Source organism: Rutilus rutilus, assembly GCF_951802725.1.
Source record: "Rutilus rutilus genome assembly, chromosome: 17".
Lineage (NCBI taxonomy): Eukaryota > Metazoa > Chordata > Actinopteri > Cypriniformes > Leuciscidae > Rutilus > Rutilus rutilus.
In genome coordinates, this window is record NC_140230.1 from 1960858 (window position 1) to 1979888 (window position 19031).

At 42.9% G+C, this 19031-nt stretch overlaps 1 protein-coding gene across 3 annotated transcripts in view; it reads left to right on the forward strand.

The window, feature by feature from the left end:
* Nucleotides 1–552: 552 nt before the first annotated feature.
* The window catches only part of LOC311306994 (protein NLRC3-like), a 63292-nt gene continuing 44813 nt past the window's right edge, over nucleotides 553–19031 (forward strand). For all 3 annotated transcript variants that reach the window (XM_084435675.1, XM_084435676.1, XM_084435677.1), the window contains exons 1-3: nucleotides 553–734; nucleotides 2171–2267; nucleotides 4829–4942. In XM_084435675.1, coding sequence (XP_084291801.1) covers nucleotides 2218–2267; nucleotides 4829–4942 — 164 coding nt within the window. In that variant the 5' untranslated portion in view covers nucleotides 553–734; nucleotides 2171–2217. The remainder of the gene's footprint in view (nucleotides 735–2170; nucleotides 2268–4828; nucleotides 4943–19031) is intronic.

A 19031-nucleotide genomic window follows, 5' to 3' on the forward strand; every position in this document is an offset into this window, starting at 1 on the left:
CATTGTTCCACATTTGTAGATCGCTTTGAAATAAATCATAAGCTAAATGACTAAATGTAATTATAAACATGATTGGATGATGACAAACTTATTTCAGGATGTCCACATGTCCACATGATCAAACAAAGTCCTCTTTATGATTTATTATCAGGAACTCTGCCTTCTGCAGAAAGATAAATGAAAGACAAAACTGAACAAATGAAGGCAAGGATGAACAAATAAAAAGAATGAAGGAATGCAAGACAACAAAAGAATAAACAAAACAAATAATGAAGAAAAACTGATGAACAAACAAAAGAAGTTAAAGAAAGTATAAATTAACAAACTAAATGGAAGAGAGACAAAAATAATTAAATTGAATATTAAAAAAATAGTTACAGATAAAAACAAACTGAAAGTTGAACAACGTAACACGCAAAAAAATAAAATAAATTTTTTTTTACCACTTAAATATTAATCTCCAACGCGCGTTCAACAACGTCTGCTCTCACGCGCATGCGTCGTGGTGCTCTCGTGAACGCGCGTCTCTCTCTCTCTCTCTCTCTCTCTCTCTCGTCACAAATAGAAAGTGAAAGTAAAGTTCTCCTGTCGCCATTTTACTCAGGAAAAATGCGAAATACGACACGGAAAAAACAGATCAAGTGTTTATCAGCGTTTAAGAAGGAATTTACGTGTAGTTTTATGATGTTAAAGCTGGAGAATTTGAGGTCCTGTATTGTAAAAGTTTGACCAAGGTGAGTGTTCATGTGTGACTTTCTCATATTAATATGAATCTCTGGAGGACATTTTACGTGATTGTTTCATATGAAACCTTTAAAGGTCCCGTATTATGCAAAATTCACTTTTGCATGCTGTTTGGACATAAATGTGTGTTGGCAGTGTGTGTACACAACCACCCAAGAGTGATAAAAATCCACTCACTCCTTTTTTATTAATCCCCATAAATCATCAGCAGTGTCTCCCAACGACCTGATTTCAGACTGCTGTTTTAGTATGGTTTTAGTGACGTCACTAAAACAGGCCCCGCCCACGAGCGTTGACAGACATTGCCTAACATAGCCCCGCCCTGATCGAGTTCACAGCTGCTGCACTGACCAGAATGTCTCCCAAGCGTTGTTGGTGTTGTGTGGCTGGATGTATTAATACACATAAGCTCTCCCTATTTACTCCCGAAATCTGAGGCAGCCGCTGAAGACGAGGAGGAATTATTTTGTTTTTAAAGAAAATGCTCCCTCAACTCTTCCGAAATTCGTTTATGTACTTGCGCGCTTCATCTTTTGTGTGATGTACAATAAACTTTATTAAACTCATCAGTATATGTTTGATCATCATTCGGACCTGGTCCGAAAAAGCAGACTTATAGGCTATTAATAATGGATACATACAAGCAGATACAAATACGTTATAACCGTAATTAAACTAGACTATACCTGTTCCATTCTATACAGCACTCTGACTCTGTAGGCATTATTGTCCGACTCGAAATGAACACCGTTACTGAGAGTTTCTGATATTATCATCAGTCCGTGAGATGAAATTGTCCTGAGACTGAACGTGAGCTCATGATGCTCCGCCCCCTGTGCCGTCCAGCAGCAGCTCATTTGCATTTAAAGGGCACACACTAAAACAGCACGTTTTTCTGAGCCCCAAAAAATGACAATTTAAACATGCTGTAAAAAATGATCTGTTGGGTATTTTGAGCTAAAACTTCACATACACACTCTGGGGACATCAGAGACTTTCGGGACCTTTACGGGGACATAATACGGGACCTTTAATAAAGGGTTTCTTTCACTTAAACGTTTCCTTTGTGTTTTGTGATGTTTGTGATTCTTCAGAAGTTTATCTTATGTGTAAACATACATAGGCCAATCCACACAAACGCCAACAAACACGTCTGTTCTTTTTTATTGGATCAGTGTGTGTTGATGTGTGTCGGGGTTTGTTTTCTTTTTCACCCGAACATGTTCAATCAGTGTTTCTCGGTGTCAGTTATTATTCAGAAAACTCTAAATCTAACGGTCGACTTGTGTGTGTGAAAAGGCCCAATGAGCTTGAGTTAACGCAGTCACGTGATCCTTTTCTCCCACACTCCAGATATGTTCAGCTAGATTATGAAGGTTGTTTAATTTAATCATTTAATTTAGTGTGTGAATGTTTCTTCATTCAGAGTCAGTGGAGGAGATCAAACTCATCAGATTCTCCTGCAGCTTCATCATGGCTGATTCACAAGGATCCAGAGATGGAGATTATTCTCCAGGATGCAGGTACTTTCAACAAGCTTTGTTAAATATTGTGTTACATCACAGAACCTAGAGAAAGTTTACACAAAAAAATATATAATTTTTTGCCTGTTTTTATTTTGAAACTAAGGGTGCTTTCACATCTGCCTCATTTAGTTCGGTTGAATCGCACTAGAGTTCGTTTTCCCCGTTGGTGCGGTTCGTTTGGACAGGTGTGAATGCGGCAAAATGCGCACCAAAAGCGGACCAAACAAGCATACCGAGACCTCCTGGAAGAGGTGGTCTCGGTACGCTTTGAAAAGAACTCTGGAGCGGTTCGTTTGTGGTGAGAACGTGATCCGACCTCGAACAGAACCAACTGCCAAATAACTGCACATTTTTGGACTAAGCCAGTTGCCGTAGTCAGCTGCGCTGTGCATTATAGGATGAGGAGAAATGTTTGTTGACAGTTTGCAGCTCGCAGACAAACTTTGAGTTGTGAGGAGGTGCGGAGCCTGATAGAAATTATTATTAACATTATTTTTGAGCCGCATCCTCGGTTCATTCTCAAATATTATTGTTTGTCTAAAGTGGTGTAGACAAACTATAATAAAATATGACCAAGGATACAATCAGCCCATGCAGTTGTCTCTCCATAGTAAACAGCGGCATGTTGTCTGCCGGATTTTCCACGGAGTTTTTGTTTACTTCCGGGAGTTCTGTTGGAATTTTCCCGCACGTTAATTATGACCAAACGAAGTGCAGTTATGGAAATGCGTTCCGAGTGATGTGGATGTTGTCACGTGACTGCATTTTGGTTCGTTTTATCAAGTCATAAACTGATCCGGACCAGAGCGATCGGTGTGGTGTTAAAAGGAACCAAAACGCCTTAAAAATGCTACAAATTTGTCGCCCTTGGTCCGGACAAGAGCCATAGAGAGAAAGAGTTGCGACACTCTTTGATGTCGCCGCCATGGCTGTCACGTGGTTCATGTAAGCCCCAATAGTTCCAAAACATACGCTGGCTGTCATGTTCTTCTATGGGACAGACAGCAGCGATTGCATTATTGAACGGTAAATATAAAATAAAACACACACCCAAGTACTTTTTCAGCTGTTATTGCATTATTGCATTTTGTTAATGTCAGTTTTGCATTTGGAGATAAGTTTTAGACTATATTTTTGGAGGGAAAAGCTTATAGTGTTTATGTTCGCATGGGTAGTAGCACTGGTTTTAGCGGCTCTAACTTAACTTTTCCATATCATTCATCTGATGATGGAGGTCTCATGATATTTATTTTAGCACAACTGGGCTGTATTAGGCTATTGATTCCCGTGATTTTGCTTATAAATTCCGATTCAGCCATTAGCCTACCTTTGATCACGCAAAGAGGTCTGCGGTGGCGGTCCGTTCAGAATTCGCTTAGAAGCTATAGCTCACTTCTTCTGATGAAAGTGGCCACCCCCAGGACCACAACATGAAACATGATCATGTTAAGACTAAGAATATAATTTTAAGATTAAGCCATACACATATTATCAAAACTATAACAGATTAAAAACGAATTTACGCTTTTATGTTTGGGTCTATAGGTAAGTGCAGAGTGAAGATTTTCCTCTATGGCTCTGGGTTAGTATACAGAGTAGGCTAAGAGTAAGGGTAGCTGTAACTCAATCCAAGTAACTTAAGCAATTCACTAACAAAACACTTGTAACTTCTGTTACAGCTATTGAGAGTTGAGACATCAATTAAGCATGGCTGATACAAATGAAGGTTTTCAAATAAAATACGTTTTATTAAACAATGACAGACAACAAAATATGTTTGCTTGTGTGAGTGTGTGTGAACAAGAAAAACAAAAACCAGGGGCAGGTGATCCATGAAACAGACAGGACTGGTGATGGCCATAACAATCCTAGATGTCCAGCATTGTTCACACAAGCTGCTTCACTCAAGACAACAAAACATAATGAAAAGTTAGTATATCCCAAAAAATTAAATTAAGATTAAGATTAAAATTAATTAAGTCGCTATAAAGGTGGCAGCGATTCATTACCGAGCTCTTACTGTCACAGCTGACGAAGTCGCGCTAGCTAGCTAGCAGGCAGTGCTTGAAAATTGGTTGAAACAACCAACATAAAATATAAATAATTACGCCGTGCATATAAAAATGAAGACCAGTATAAGCATCGCAAAGGGCCTCTGATACAATATAGACAGTTGACAATTCAAAAGAGGTCGATATTTCAGCAATTTACCTCTGGAACAACTCGACGCGCAGCAATGTAAGTGAATGGTGTCCAACAACCAAATGACAGTGTTTGGAACTAATCCGATCTTCATATCCCGGAAGTAGGCGGTTAAAAGCGCCGCCATTTTTTACAACGGAGGTCTATGGGAGTGTCGCAACTCTTTCTCTCTATGGCTCTGGTCCGGACCAAATGAACCGAACTACAGATGTGAAAGCACCCTTACATAAATGTTAGATAAGAAGATTATAAAGTGCTTTTAGTTGAAAGATGAATGTTTAAGTTAATATGGTTCCTCTCATAAAGAATGAACACAGTAATCTGAAGGACTAAACTGAATCTGTTCTCTGTTCCAGTTCAGTCCAGCAGAAGAGATCAAACCCAGAGTCCAGCTGTGTGTCTATGAAGAGTAACAACTCTATGAATTCGCCAATGAAGTTTAAGAGTGGAGACAAACAGCCTGATCTCAGGTATATCACTTCTATAAAAGTTATTCTTATAGTATTTGATTTTTATGAAATTGTTATTGATATACAGCAGTTTAATGATCTATATTGGAACCGAATAATTCTAAGTTCAAATCCTATAAGTTTCAGTCTATTAATGATCATCATTGTGCTCTTGCCAATCAGAATCCATTCTAATTTAAAGGGCTTGCGCATTTAAAATGACAGACGACATTGTGGAGAAGTTAATCGCCGAGGTACAGAAAAATCCACCACTGTTTGACAAGTCAAGCCCCTTTTCAAGGATAAGTTAAAAAACATGGAAATATGGGAAGCAATCGGTCATACCCTTGGAATAAATGGCGAGAATTATTAACGATGAGATCATTATGCAAGGCAAGGCAAGGCAAGGCAAGTTTATTTATATAGCACATTTCATACACAATGGCAATTCAAAGTGCTTTACATAGAAGAAATTAAAATAATAAAAAGAAATAAGAATAAATTAAAACAGTTTAGAAAAATAAAAAATAAAATACAGTACAGTACAGTCGGACGAACAGCGGCACAGTGCTCATTCAGTAAATGCATAGCTAAACAGAAGTGTTTTGAGTCTGGATTTGAAAGTGACTACTGTAGGAGCACGTCTGATCTCCTCTGGAAGCTGGTTCCAGCTGCGGCTGGCATAATAGCTAAAAGCGGACTCGCCATGTTTAGAGTGAACCCTTGGTATTTCTAGCTGATATGATCCTAATGATCTGAGTGATCTGTTGGGTTTATATTCAGTGAGCATATCTGCAATATATTGAGGTCCTAGGCCATTGAATGATTTATATACCAGTAATAATATTTTACAATCAATCCTAAATCTAACTGGGAGCCAGTGTAAAGACCTGAGGACTGGTGTGATATGTTCATATTTTCTGGTTCTGCTCAGAATCCTGGCGGCAGCGTTCTGTATGAGCTGCAACTGTCTTATGGTCTTTTTGGGAAGGCCAGTGAGGAGTCCATTACAATAATCCACCCTGCTGGTGATGAAAGCATGCACAAGTTTCTCTAAGTCTTGTCTGGAAACAAAGCATCTAATCCTTGCAATATTTTTCAGATGATAGTATGCTGATTTAGTTATTGCTTTGACATGACTACTGAAACTAAGGTCTGACTCTAGTGTCACACCAAAATTCCTGACTTGATTTTTGGTTGTTTGACCCCTAGAGTGAAGGTATGGGTGCACCTTGAGAACTTCATCTTTGTTTCCAAATGCAATGACTTCAGTTTTGTCTTTGTTTAACTGAAGAAAGTTTTTGGCACATCCAACTGTTGACTTCATCGATGCATTGGCACAGGGAGTCAATGGGGCTGTAATCATTAGGCGATAGGGCTAAGTAAAGCTGTGTGTCGTCTGCATAGCTGTGGTAGCTGTGGTAGCAGGCTAGCAGCAAATAGTGTAACAAAATTACCTCAGTTAATGATGTTTTTTTTCTCTTACTATTCCAATCTTTATAAATCAGAGCCACCTAAAGATGATTCCATCATGGATAGTTTCTTAGATAGTTTAAATATTCCTCGTATTGATGTAGCAGTAGCAGATGATCGTGACAAGCCCCTAGAGTTAGATGTGATTCTGAAAGGTCTCCAGCTTATGAAAAGTGGTAAGGCAGCAGGTCCAGATGGCTTTCCGATTGATTTCTACAAAATGTTTGCCAAAAATCTGGCACCTTTGTTGTTCTCTTCCCTTAACTCTCACTCAGGCCTCTATTTATACTCAAGTGGGATAAGAATCCAGATGAATGTGGCAATTGGAGGCCCATAAGTTTGTTAAATTTTGATGTCAAACTTTTGGCTAAGGTGCTGGCTTGCCATCTGGATCCCTGTCTTCCTAAAATAATCTCTGAAGATCAGACCGGTTTCATTAGGGGGCGACAATTATCATCAAATATTCGACGACTCTTAAATATAATTTTTTCTCCATCCACCTCTTTATCTAGTGAGATAATCATCTCATTAGATGCAGAAAAGGCCTTTGACCCGGTTGAGTGGAATTATTTATTCAATATTTTAGATAGATTTGGCTTTGGCCCCTTTTTACGTCATGGATACGCCTTTTGTACACTGCTCCTGTTGCTAGTGTGAGAACAAGTTTTGTGTGTTCCCAATATTTCCCACTCTCAAGAGGTACTCGTCAAGCCTGTCCTCTTTGCCCTCTATTGTTCGCTTTAGCAATAGAACCTCTTTCCATAGCCCTGAAAAATTCCCCTCTGTTTTCAGGTATTGTTAGAGGAGGGATAGAGCATCGTGTCGCGCTCTATGCTGATGACCTTTTGCTTTTTGTTACGAACCCTGTCGGCTCGGTCTCAGATCTTTTGAATATTTTTTACAATTTTGGTTCTTTTTCTGGTTATAAGCTTAATATAAACAAAAGTGAATGTTTTCCAGTAAATAGCATGGCTAAACAAATCCCAGTGGAGGCCCTGCCTTTTCATATATCCTCCACAAATTTTCGTTACTTGGGGGTAAATATTTCACACTCATTTGATCTACTGCATCAATATAATTTCTCCAAATTGCTTACTCAAGTCAAATTAGATTTGCAACGTTGGGATAAGCTACCTCTTACTCTATTTGGTAGAATTCAGTCAATAAAAATGAATATTTTAGCAAGGTTTTTGTTCCTTTTTCAGTCCCTTCCAGTGTTTTTACCAAAGTCCTTCTTTAAACTGTTGGATGGGGCTATTTCTGCTTATATATGGCAGGGCAGACCTCCAAGGCTAAGTAAGGCATATCTTCAGAGACATAAAAAAGATGGGGGTCTTGCTCTGCCTAATTTTTTTATTTATTACTGGGCAGCAAATATCAGCAAAATTCACAGTTGTTATAATTCTCCCCATATAGATTGGTGTGTATTAGAAGCGCAGTCTTGCTCTTCGTCCTCGCTCTCTGCTTTGGTGTGTGCTCCTTTGTTCAATCGCCCCTCAAAATACACTACAAGTCCAGTTGTCTGTTCTTCCCTTAGGATTTGGAGTCAATTCAGACAACATTTTAAACTTGCTGCTGCTTCTCTTTATGGCCCTATTTGCAATAATCATTTATTTGTGCCCTCAAACTTAGATTCTGCTTATGTTTTATGGAAAAATAGAGGCCTCTCATATTTTTCTGATTTATTTATTGATGGAGTTTTCACAACTTTTTCTGATGTTGCAAAGAAATTCAATATACCACAGTCTAACTTATTTAGTTTTTTTCCAAGTACGCAATTTTGTCCATTCTCACTGTCCTTCCTTTCCAGACTTGTCTGAACATTCTTTATACAAGAAGTGCTTAATACAGAAACGTGGCTCTATATCCATTTTATACAATTTAATTCTTCCTTATGTTTTGCCTTCTTCTCGTTTTACACGTCAGTGGGAGACAGAACTCAGACTTAGTTTGGATCAGGAATGGTGGGAAGTGGCTGCTGGCAGGGTTAACTCTTCGTCATCCTGTGCCAAACTGAGTCTGATTCAATTTAAAGGAACACTCCACCCATTTGCATTAAGCTTTGCATTGTTAGAAACCCAGTCATACTATTGAATGGTCGTGCAACACACTCTCATTTTCCCCTGAGACGGGAGAAATCCGTTTACCTCTTACACTTCCTCCCACAATGACGCAAAAATCGTCATTTTGCGTCATTGTCGGAGGAAGTGTAAGAGGGGGGGATTTCTGTTGAGACTACAAGCACTAGTTCCCACCCTTTCAAACCCGCCCATAGGGGGTTGGAGCTAATGCGCTAACAGACCTATCACAGATCAGTGCCAGTGCGTTTGATTTCACCGGCAGAAACCTGCAGAAAACATGGACGAAGGTACTAAATACGCAGACGGATGCAATATGGAGGATTGTCCGGCCGTCGAGATCGTCCAAAATGTCCGGGATTCAGTTTTTGCTTTCTACAGTCGTCATTCATTGTTTACATGCACACCTTTTGTTTCAATCTAACTGAATTCATTCCGACTGGTGAATCTGAATGTAGTGTTTACATGAACGCTAAACAAGTGATTGGTTGATGTGCGTTTTACCATTGCTAAGAAAATACCCGCTCCTCCGTGAGAGATACGAGACCAGTGCGTCTCACAGGCGCTCATCAGTAATCACGCCACTGGCCTCACGTCGTTCTCCCGCGGCCCTCAGTCTCGTCCTGCTCGCCACAGTAAACATAATGAATGGCGACTGTAGAACGCAAAAGCCGAATCCCGGACATTTTGTGCGATCTCAAAAACCCGGGCAGACTCGTCACGTAGACTCACTTGTAGCTTAGCTTTATTGTTTACAACTGCTCTGTAACCGGTAGGCGTGGCTTGGGGGTGGCCTCGAATCAGCGAAGCAAGTGCATTCTGGGAGTTGTTGTCTTTCATCCACATGAGCCAAAAATACATTTTCTGGCTTTTCTCATTCTAGAAGGCTCCAAATTCAAAAATAATTTCACATTTCTACTACATAAATGACCCAATTTAAATACACATTCATCTTTCCAGAGGTGGAGTATCCCTTTAAGGTTTTCCATAGAACTCATTTTACAAACATTAAACTAAGCAAGCTATTTCCAGGTGTGGATGCAATAGGTGTTCTTTGGCTCCTGCTGATCATACCCACATGTTTTTTACTTGTCCAAAGCTGGAAGATTTTTGGCACTCCTTTATTGATACCATGCCCTCTGGTGCCATCTTTGGTGTCCCAGCTGTTTTAAAAAAATATGCTAATATTCTTGCCTTTGCCTCTTTGATAGCTCGCAGACGAATTTTATTGCACTGGAAGTCTTCTAAACCTCCTCCTACTTTCTCATGGTTAGAGGATTTGATGTCTTTTCCATATATTGAAAGTATATATAAAGTTTGTGCTAAGAGGTTCCTCTGACCAATTTTATAAAAACTGGGACCCTCTACTTAACTTTGTCAAGAATACACCTTCTATCTTTGCTGATTTGTAATATGTATTTTTAATTAACCTTTGGTTATATATCTTCATATTGGTTTATATATATGCCTACTTTTTTTTTTTGGTGTATAATTGTCTAGATGCAGGATGGATTGTGGGTGATTACGTTTTATTCTTCCCCTTATCTATTTATTTAATTATTTATTTTTATTATTATTGTATTATTATTATTGTATATATATATATATATTAGGGGTGTCGCAATATACCGGTATTGACGATAATCGTGATATTCAAAGCATGAAATATCGACATCGTGTTAATTTAGAGCAATACAATATACCGGTATTGGCGATATTGGCGTTTTCTAGACGCAGCGCTCGTCCGCGCCCGCGCAGCTAGAGTGAAACACTCTGTCCACACCCGAAAAAAGTAAGCTGAGCTCGCCAGTATTAACAACAGAGTTCTTCGGCTTCAAAGAAAACAGCACCTTAGAGGTGGTCGCACACCGGACGAGAAGCGCAGCGCCACGTCTTTAAAATTCGAACACATTCTGTATGAGTGTACACACACCGGACGAGAAGCACAGCGCGGTTCTATTCGGCGTCTGTCCGCGGCGCCCAGCAACGGCTCAGGACCTTGTTCAAAATCCTGCCGCGACACAGAGCGCTGAAAAAAGTGTTCAGATCACAGACTCAGCAACTATTGTATTTAATTGTACAGTATAATCATAACATAGTACAGACATTATCTCAATTCCATAATGTCCTTAAACATAATGATATTGCTGGCCATAAACTGAGAAAGTGTGTGTCCGGTGTGCAATACCTCGAGTTGTCATAGACGCGACGCGGCTATTATTTTCCTATTCATCATGGAATGGGAAACGTGACATTAACTGTTAAAGGGGGTTTCTGTGTTCATATATTTAATAAAGGGTGATTATTAAAATTAAGAACCCCGTTTTCTTTACTCATCTTATTTTTGTATTTGTATTTGCACTTGATTTTTTAATTCAAATCTGCTATCTGCATGACTTTATTGGCGCCAGTGCAACAACAGGTTTAAGAGCTTTTCAGTTCTTCAGGAAACCTTCAGACAGTGTTTGGCTTCAGTTTGAAACCAGATAAACTTCACATGCTTGTCTTCCTTCACAAAAATTTGCCATAGATTGAGTATGTATATATATATATTTTTTTTTTTATGGAATATACAAAATGGTATAGCAATATTAATAAATGTATACATTCCTTTTTTTTCCTTTTTTATATATATATTACAGCTAAGCACAGATAGAAGTATATATATATTAATAATTATTTATCATGTTAATTTTGATAATTTATGTGATTTTAGGTCTAGGAATCACACCAGTTTCTTAAACCAGTTGAAAGGGGGTGAATAATAAAAAAATATAAAAAAATACCTCAGTTATCTAGTTTCGACTACATTGTATTGCTGCCTTTGAAGTTTCAGTGAAAAAGGCATTGTGTGTGTGTGTATATATATATATATATATATATATATATATATATGTGTATATATATATATATATATATTAGAGATGCACCGATTACAATTTTCTAGGCCGATTCCGATTTCCGATTTTTCATTGAGTTTGACCTGCCGATACCGATTTTAGCCGATTCCGATTTTATTTTTTTCTAACCACTTTACAGCACACACAGATATTTATTTTCGATCTTTTCTTTAACCCTTTCACACGTAAGTTTAAAATATTCTAACTGACACCCCCACCCCCAGAGTGAGTTTTTTTCAAGGCGAATGTTCCCTTTAATGTTTCCATGGCGACGCGTCACGCGATACACCGCAGCCACAATAATACTGTATGACAGACACATCTGTCGCTTTTATTTCGCTTTTCCTTTTTTATTCAAAATATTCACAAACTTGCTTACCATGTCATCAACTAGCCTATCTGATATTACGATTCTCAAATATGTGTAACGTTAAGTGAGTGTGTTTGGTCGTTTAAAAACCTTTATAAATAATCTTGATCTATAACATGAGATGGGCGCCGCAATGTTGTCCTGTCAGTCGGATTTACAGCACGTGAATTCATCAGTTTCTCCCGAAATAAATGCAAGAAAGTGGCCGGTGAACTGAGAAGAATAGAGTAAACTTTATAGTTACTTCCACTATGTTTGTCTGATATGAATAACACATGTCGGCTAATTATATTTGAATAGATTGTTATTGCTGCTTCCACAGACATCAGTGTGTATTTTACAAACTCCAAATGTATTGTTTTACTCGTGCTTATGTGTATTTAAATATCTGAAACTTAAAATAAACATTATGAGGTTGAAAACACTGCTTAACTGTAGTTGTGATATATGACAGCGCTGAACGCGTCCGACTCTGGCCCAGCGCCAGCCAACGCGCGAAAGCACAGTTTGAATCTGGCAGTTATGCGACGTCACTGATCATTCTAAATGTAGCACCGTACTCTCGGGGCACAGAAATAAAATCCCATATATGAGACCGTACCGCTCAAAAGGTTAATCATGCAGCGCCCGAGTGCAAGTGCATTTGACCGGCATAAAATCGGCATATTTCAGACTGACCGGCCGGTCGCCGGTCATGGCCGATCACGTGAAAATCGGCCAATTCCGGTCACAAGCCGATCAATCGGTGCATCTCTAATATATATATATATATATATATATATATATATATATATATTAGGGATGTCCCGATCCGATCACGTGATCGGAAATCGGGCCCGATCACGTGGTTTCAGACTCGATCGGAATCGGACGTTACCTCCCGATCAGGACTCGGATATATATGTATATATATTCTCATTATTTTTTAACACATATATAGTTATGCGGTGGCACAAAGTTATGCCAGTTTCACACTGCACGCGTTAGCAGAGCATAAGCAGCGCAGGAGCAGTGCTTATGGTGAGCAGGAGCAGGACACGCGCGTTTTGCTTTCACACTGGCAGCGTTTGTCACGCGCGGCTGAACCGCGGGTTGTGTACAGACAGAGTACTCTATAATGGATAAGTTGGCATTGCTTTTTTTCGTTTTCAAATACATTTAAGAGAAAAGACTTGTCAAGAAGCTTATTTTATTAATAATTTCATATAACTTTTGGTTCATCTTTGTTTTTATTGTTATGGCAACAAGTTTGTTTTTGGACATTTGTTTTCTTTTTAAATTGCTGTTGGTCATTTGATTGACTGTTTAAAACACAATAGATATCATCAATGCACTTTTTGGATAAAACGCCTCGGTTACGACTGTAACCTCGGTTCCCTGAAGAGGGAACGAGCGTTGCGTCGAGAATGACGCTATGGGGAACGCTTTGCGTGATGACGTCTTGAAGCACATGTAAAATCAGTCCAATGGTGTGGCGGAACGTCAGAGGCGGGTGACGTCACGTACCAGGAAGCTATAAAAGCCGGCCCGAAACAGAAAACGAAAGCTTCGTAAAAGTCTGAAGTCGAGCTGACAGGCATGAAGGAGATATGGCAAGGCGACGCAACGCTCGTTCCCTCTTCAGGGAACCGAGGTTACAGTCATAACCGAGGCGTTCCCTTTCAAGGGAACTCCCGTTGCGTCGAGAATGACGCTATGGGGAACGTCTATACCAACGCCTCCATAGCTACGAATGTCTGTCCTGTGTGTAATCTGGAGAGCAGCACTAGGAAGACAAAACATGAGACCCTGGAGCAGAGTCTAGATCCAGAGAGTAAAACCTGACGAAAGTGTGCGGTGAGGACCAGCCTGCCGCATCACAGACGTCCTGTAAAGAAACTCCTGAAATAAGGGCCTTAGAGGCCGCCATACTCCTCGTCGAGTGCGACCGGACAGCCAAAGGAGAAGGCTGCCCAGCCGCCTCATAAGCAAGTGAGATAGCCTCGACCACCCACTTGCTCATCCTTTGCTTAGACACTGGACCTCCTTTGTTAGGGAACCCAAAGCACACAAATAATTGATCACTTTTTCGCCACAGGGCAGCTCTGTGGACATATGCGTCTAACGCCCGCACAGGGCAAAGCAAATTATTAGCCTCCTGGTCCGCATTTTGAAAGGGTGGAGGACAGAAGGCCTGCAGAACAATAGGTCTGACCACATTAGTGGGGACCTTGGGGATATAGCCCGGTCTCGGATGAAGAAATGCTTTGATCATACCCGGAGCAAACTCCAAGCATGACGGAGCAACCGACAACGCTTGGAGATCCCCTATTCTCTTGAGAGAGGAAATATCAAGAAGGAAAAGAGCTTTCAGCGTTAAAAACTTCTCAGGAACCTCCTCAATTGGCTCAAAGGGGGCCAGGGACAAGCCTTGTAACGCAATGGACAAGTCCCATGGTGGCACCCTAGAGCGAACTGCAGGCCTCAGCCTCCAAGTGCCACGAAGGAAACGAGATATCAAAGGGTCTTTCCCCACAGACATTCCACCCAAAGGAATGTGGTAAGCACCTATGGCCGCCACATAAACCTTTAAAGTGGATGGGGTTAGACCTGCTGTGAACCGGTCCTGCAGGAACTCCAGCACTGTACCAATTGGGCAGTTAACTGGGTCCAACCGACGGTCACTACACCAAGAAGTGAAGACTCTCCACTTCAGGGCATAAAGTTTCCTCGTGGAGGGAGCTCTGGACTGTAGAATGGTCTCAACAACCTCAGTTGAGAGACCTGACTCTATGAGCTGGGCCCCCTCAGAGGCCAAGCCCACAGGTTCCACAGTTCTGGGCGGGGGTGAAATATTGAGCCCCCTGCCTGGGACAGAAGGTCTCTCCTGACGGGTAACTCCAGAGGATGCCCGTCGAGGAGGGAGACCAGATCGGGAAACCATACTCTGCCCGGCCAACGCGGGGCTATAAGAAGCAGGCAAACCCGGTCCCTGCGAACTCTCTCCAGAACTCCCGGGAGCAGAGCAACTGGGGGAAAGGCGTACAGACGTAGCCTCGGCCACGCCTGTACCATAGCATCCAGTCCAAGAGGAGCTGGATGCGTGAGGGAGAACCAAAGTGGAAAGTGAGACGTCTCTCGAGACGCAAACAGATCCACTTGTGCTTGGCCGAACTCCCTCCATATCAGCTCCACCACCTCGGGGTGGAGCCTCCATTCCCCGGGCCTCGGCCCCTGCCTCGACAGAGTGTCTGCTCCTATATTCTGGACCCCGGGGATGTAAGCTGCCCTGAGTGACAGTAACTTCCCCTGAGACCACAAGAGGATATGGCGTGCCAAGTTGGATAACGGGCGCGAGCGCAAACCCCCTTGGTGGTTGATATAGGCGACTACCGACGTGTTGTCCGTATGTACTAGCACATGGTGTCCCCTGAGATCTGTGATAAAGCTCCTCAGAGCCCGGAAGACAGCTAACATCTCTAGGCGATTGATATGCCAGGAACGATGATGGTCTTCCCACAGACCTTGAGCTGAGCGACCCTCCAGGATCGCTCCCCAACCCGTGAGGGAAGCATCCGTCGTTAGCAGTTTGCGACGACAAGGAGCTCCCAACACTGGGCCCTGGGACAGGAACCAAGGTTTCTTCCACATAACCAGGGCACGTAAGCATCGCCGCGTGACCCTGATTGTGCAAAATGGGTTGCCCCTCGGGGAAAACCCCCTGGTCCTGAGCCACCACTGCAGGGGCCTCATGTGTAGCAGTCCAAAAGGTATCACGTTGGAAGCTGCTGCCATGAGACCCAACAGTCTCTGGAACTGTTTGACAGTGAGTAGCTGGCCTAGCTTTACACTTTTCACAGCTGCAAGGATGGACTCTATACGTGGCGGTGACAGGCGCGCCTGCATCGACACTGAATCCCAAACTACGCCTAAAAAAGTGGTCCTCTGGAGTGGAGAAAGCACACTCTTCTTGGTGTTCAGCCGTAACCCCAACTCTTTCATGTGGGCGAGAACAACATCTCGATGTTGAACCGCCAACTGATGCGACTGAGCTAAAATCAACCAATCGTCGATGTAGTTCATGATGCGAATACCCTGGAGGCGCAGCGGTGCCAGAGCTGCATCCATGCATTTGGTGAAAGTGCGGGGTGATAAAGCTAGGCCGAATGGAAGAACACGATATTGGTATGCTTTGCCCCCGAAAGCAAACCTCAGGAACTTCCAATGACACGGACGGATGGAAATATGGAAATATGCGTCCTTGAGGTCTATCGTGACAAACCAGTCCTCGGACCTGATCTGTGGCACGATCTGTCTCAATGTTAACATTTTGAACTTGAGCTGCATGACTGACTCGTTCAGAACTCGAAGATCTAAAATGGGACGCAATCCCCCGTCCTTTTTCGGAACTATGAAATACCGGCTGTAAAACCCGGTTTCCCTGTTGGAGGGAGGTACATATTCTATGGCCCCTTTCTCTAACAGAGTGTTTACTTCCTGTTCCATAACCAGAACCTGCTCGGGGCCCACCACTGTGGGCAGGACCCCCATAAACCGAGGTGGGCGTTTTTTGAATTGTATCTGATACCCTTTTTCCACGGTCTGCAGGACCCAACGAGAAACATTCGACAGTAGCTTCCACGCTGTCAAAGATTCTACTAGAGGTACCAGCCTCTCGAGACTGGTTTCTGGATTTCATTGTTGTTGAGTAGTCAATTCGTCGCCCTGTAACGGCGCACCGGCAGGGAACGACCGAACAGACTGCTCTAACACCCTCTTCGGAGGGGGCGGGCATCCCGAGGCCACTACGTTTCCGGGTGGTCCTTGAGATATGTGCTCGCCGGAGACCGCTGCGCCCTGTAACACCTGAGGCGGCAGGGTTGGCAGAACGGTCCCCTGAGGGTACCGAAGAGAGACGGGCACCGTAAAAAGAGGTGTTAACCGCTCTGCTTCGGGGGGGACTACCCTCATTTGTCCTGAGCCCTCGGACGTCAGGATTTCTTCCCAGCAGCCTTCTTGGCGGTAATAATGGTCCGCAGATCCGCTCTACCCCTCGAAGACTGCTGGGTTTGAGCACGCCCTCCGTGTCCCCGAGATTTTTGTGGGGGAGCACGGGAGGACACACTCTGTTTCTGAGTGGCACGGTGCTCAGCGCTCTTTTTAGAGGAGTGAGGCTGCTCCCGCTCAGCAGCCTCATAGAAAGAACGGCGGGGGAGAAGTTTTTGGAGAGCAGCTGCTTGCTTAGCGGCTTCTTGTGATTTTGCTACCGCAACGTTAACTGCATCGCCAAACAAACCAACAGTGGAGACCGGAGCATCTAAGAGGACATGCTTTTCTTTATCCTTGATATCACTTAGATTGAGCCACAGATGCCTCTCAGTGGCCACCAGGGCTGCCATAGACCGCCCGATAGATTTAGCGGTCTCCTTGGTGGCCCTGAGAGACAGATCTGTGGCTCTGCGTAGTTCGGCCACAGTGTCAGGACCAATCCCCCCGCCCTCCTCTAAATCCCCCAATAATTCAGCCTGATAGGCTTGCATGATTGACATCGTATGCAGACACGCTGCGGCTTGACCAGCGGCTGCATATGATTTATGAACCAGGGAAGATGTCACTTTAACTGGCTTAGAGGGGAATGTAGGAGCCTTCAGGGAAGATGCCGTTGCTGGAGAGAGATAGCCCGCAAGCGTCTCTTCCACCTTCGGCATCTCCCCATAACCATACTCTTTATATATATATATTGAGGAGTAGTGTGATGTTTGTGGTGTATAAACTCTGTAAGACACTGGTTTCCCCCACGATCTCGACACCTCGGTGTGGAGATCGGGGAAAAACAGCAGGCTCCTGCGCTGGGGCTGCGCACGAGATGGCAGGAAGCGTTCGTCGAGCTTGCTTTTCGAACGAACGTCCTGCCTATCCTCTGGCCACTCAATTGAAAGTCTGTCAACAGCTCTAGTAATAACATCAAGCAATTCTTCAAACGCATGAGACTGAGGTGGCGAATCCTCAGACTCAGCATCAATACTCACAACATCCAACTCCTCAGAGCTGGAAAGTTGCAGTACTGGTGCCTCCATCGGGGGGGAAGAAACCGCCGCGCGTGCTTCCACACCCTGATGAGAGGCACTGGATCTGTCAGTAAGAGGCTGAGATAAGGCAGAGCCCGTCTCAACATCCACTGACAGATCCATTTGCGAACCCCAGGTCTGAGATCGCCGCCGAGCCTCAGCCGCGGCGGGACCCGAGCCCTGGGGAACGTGGTCGGGATTGAACCGAGCCAAACGGGATCAGAGCGTACGCAATGGAAGCGCACAGCAATGCACACAGTCACCACCCTCGAGTGCTGACTGGGCATGCTCCTCTCCCAAACAAACAACACAAAGAGTGTGTGTGTCACCTCCCGTTAAATAACGCAGGCTAGAGACCTGCACGGGTTCGGGTAAATTTTGCTCAAACGGGTGAGAAATATCCAACTGTGTCAGATACGGGTGCGGGTCGGGTCGGACACGGAGGAAACACGGGTTTAAACACGGGTTTAAAACAATCACGTGCAAACGTAAAAATATATATGCATATTTTTAGGAACACACTTACAAAAATATGCCTGTATTTCAAGTTGATAAAATAATTTAAAATCCACATCAGTTTATTTGTGCCCACCACGCCCTCTCAGGAGTCTGTCTCTATACCTACTTTCACTTTGAAAAAAAAAAAAACCGTCATAACCGCGCGCGCGATCTGCTTGCAGTCGGCGAGGGGCGAGATGGATGCTGAAGAGTTGGAGAAAAGAATAGCTAGTAAAGTTGTCGACAATACGTTATCAAAAATCAAGTCCATTGTGTGGGAGAAATTTGGAGATATCTGAAGAAAACAATATTGTGAAAGGATTTGCTGCATGCATTTTCGTGTTGGATTGCCGCAAATGTGGATTCATCGCCGAGGAAGCACGCAGTAAGCAGTTCTATCGAACAGTATTTTTCACATTTACTGTTAAATATGTGTTGTGTGCAGGCAGGGCGTGTTTGAACCCAAAATTGTCAGATGTAAGCTAGACAAAATTGCGTGGCAGAAAATAGTGTTGTAGCCGCGTCTGTTATTAGGCTACTCGAGTTTTGTGGTAACGTTGGCTATGTTCTTCATGTACCGGCCGTTTGACAGATTCGGCTGAAGTTGTCCTTGTGTTAATGGTTGTGTAATAACTTCTGTATGACCGGGCAATAAACATTTTTGTAAGTGTGTCTATAATGTGATAGTCTAAACTGATTTTATTTCGGGTGCGGGTCGGGTGTCGGTTCTATTTTAAGCGGGTC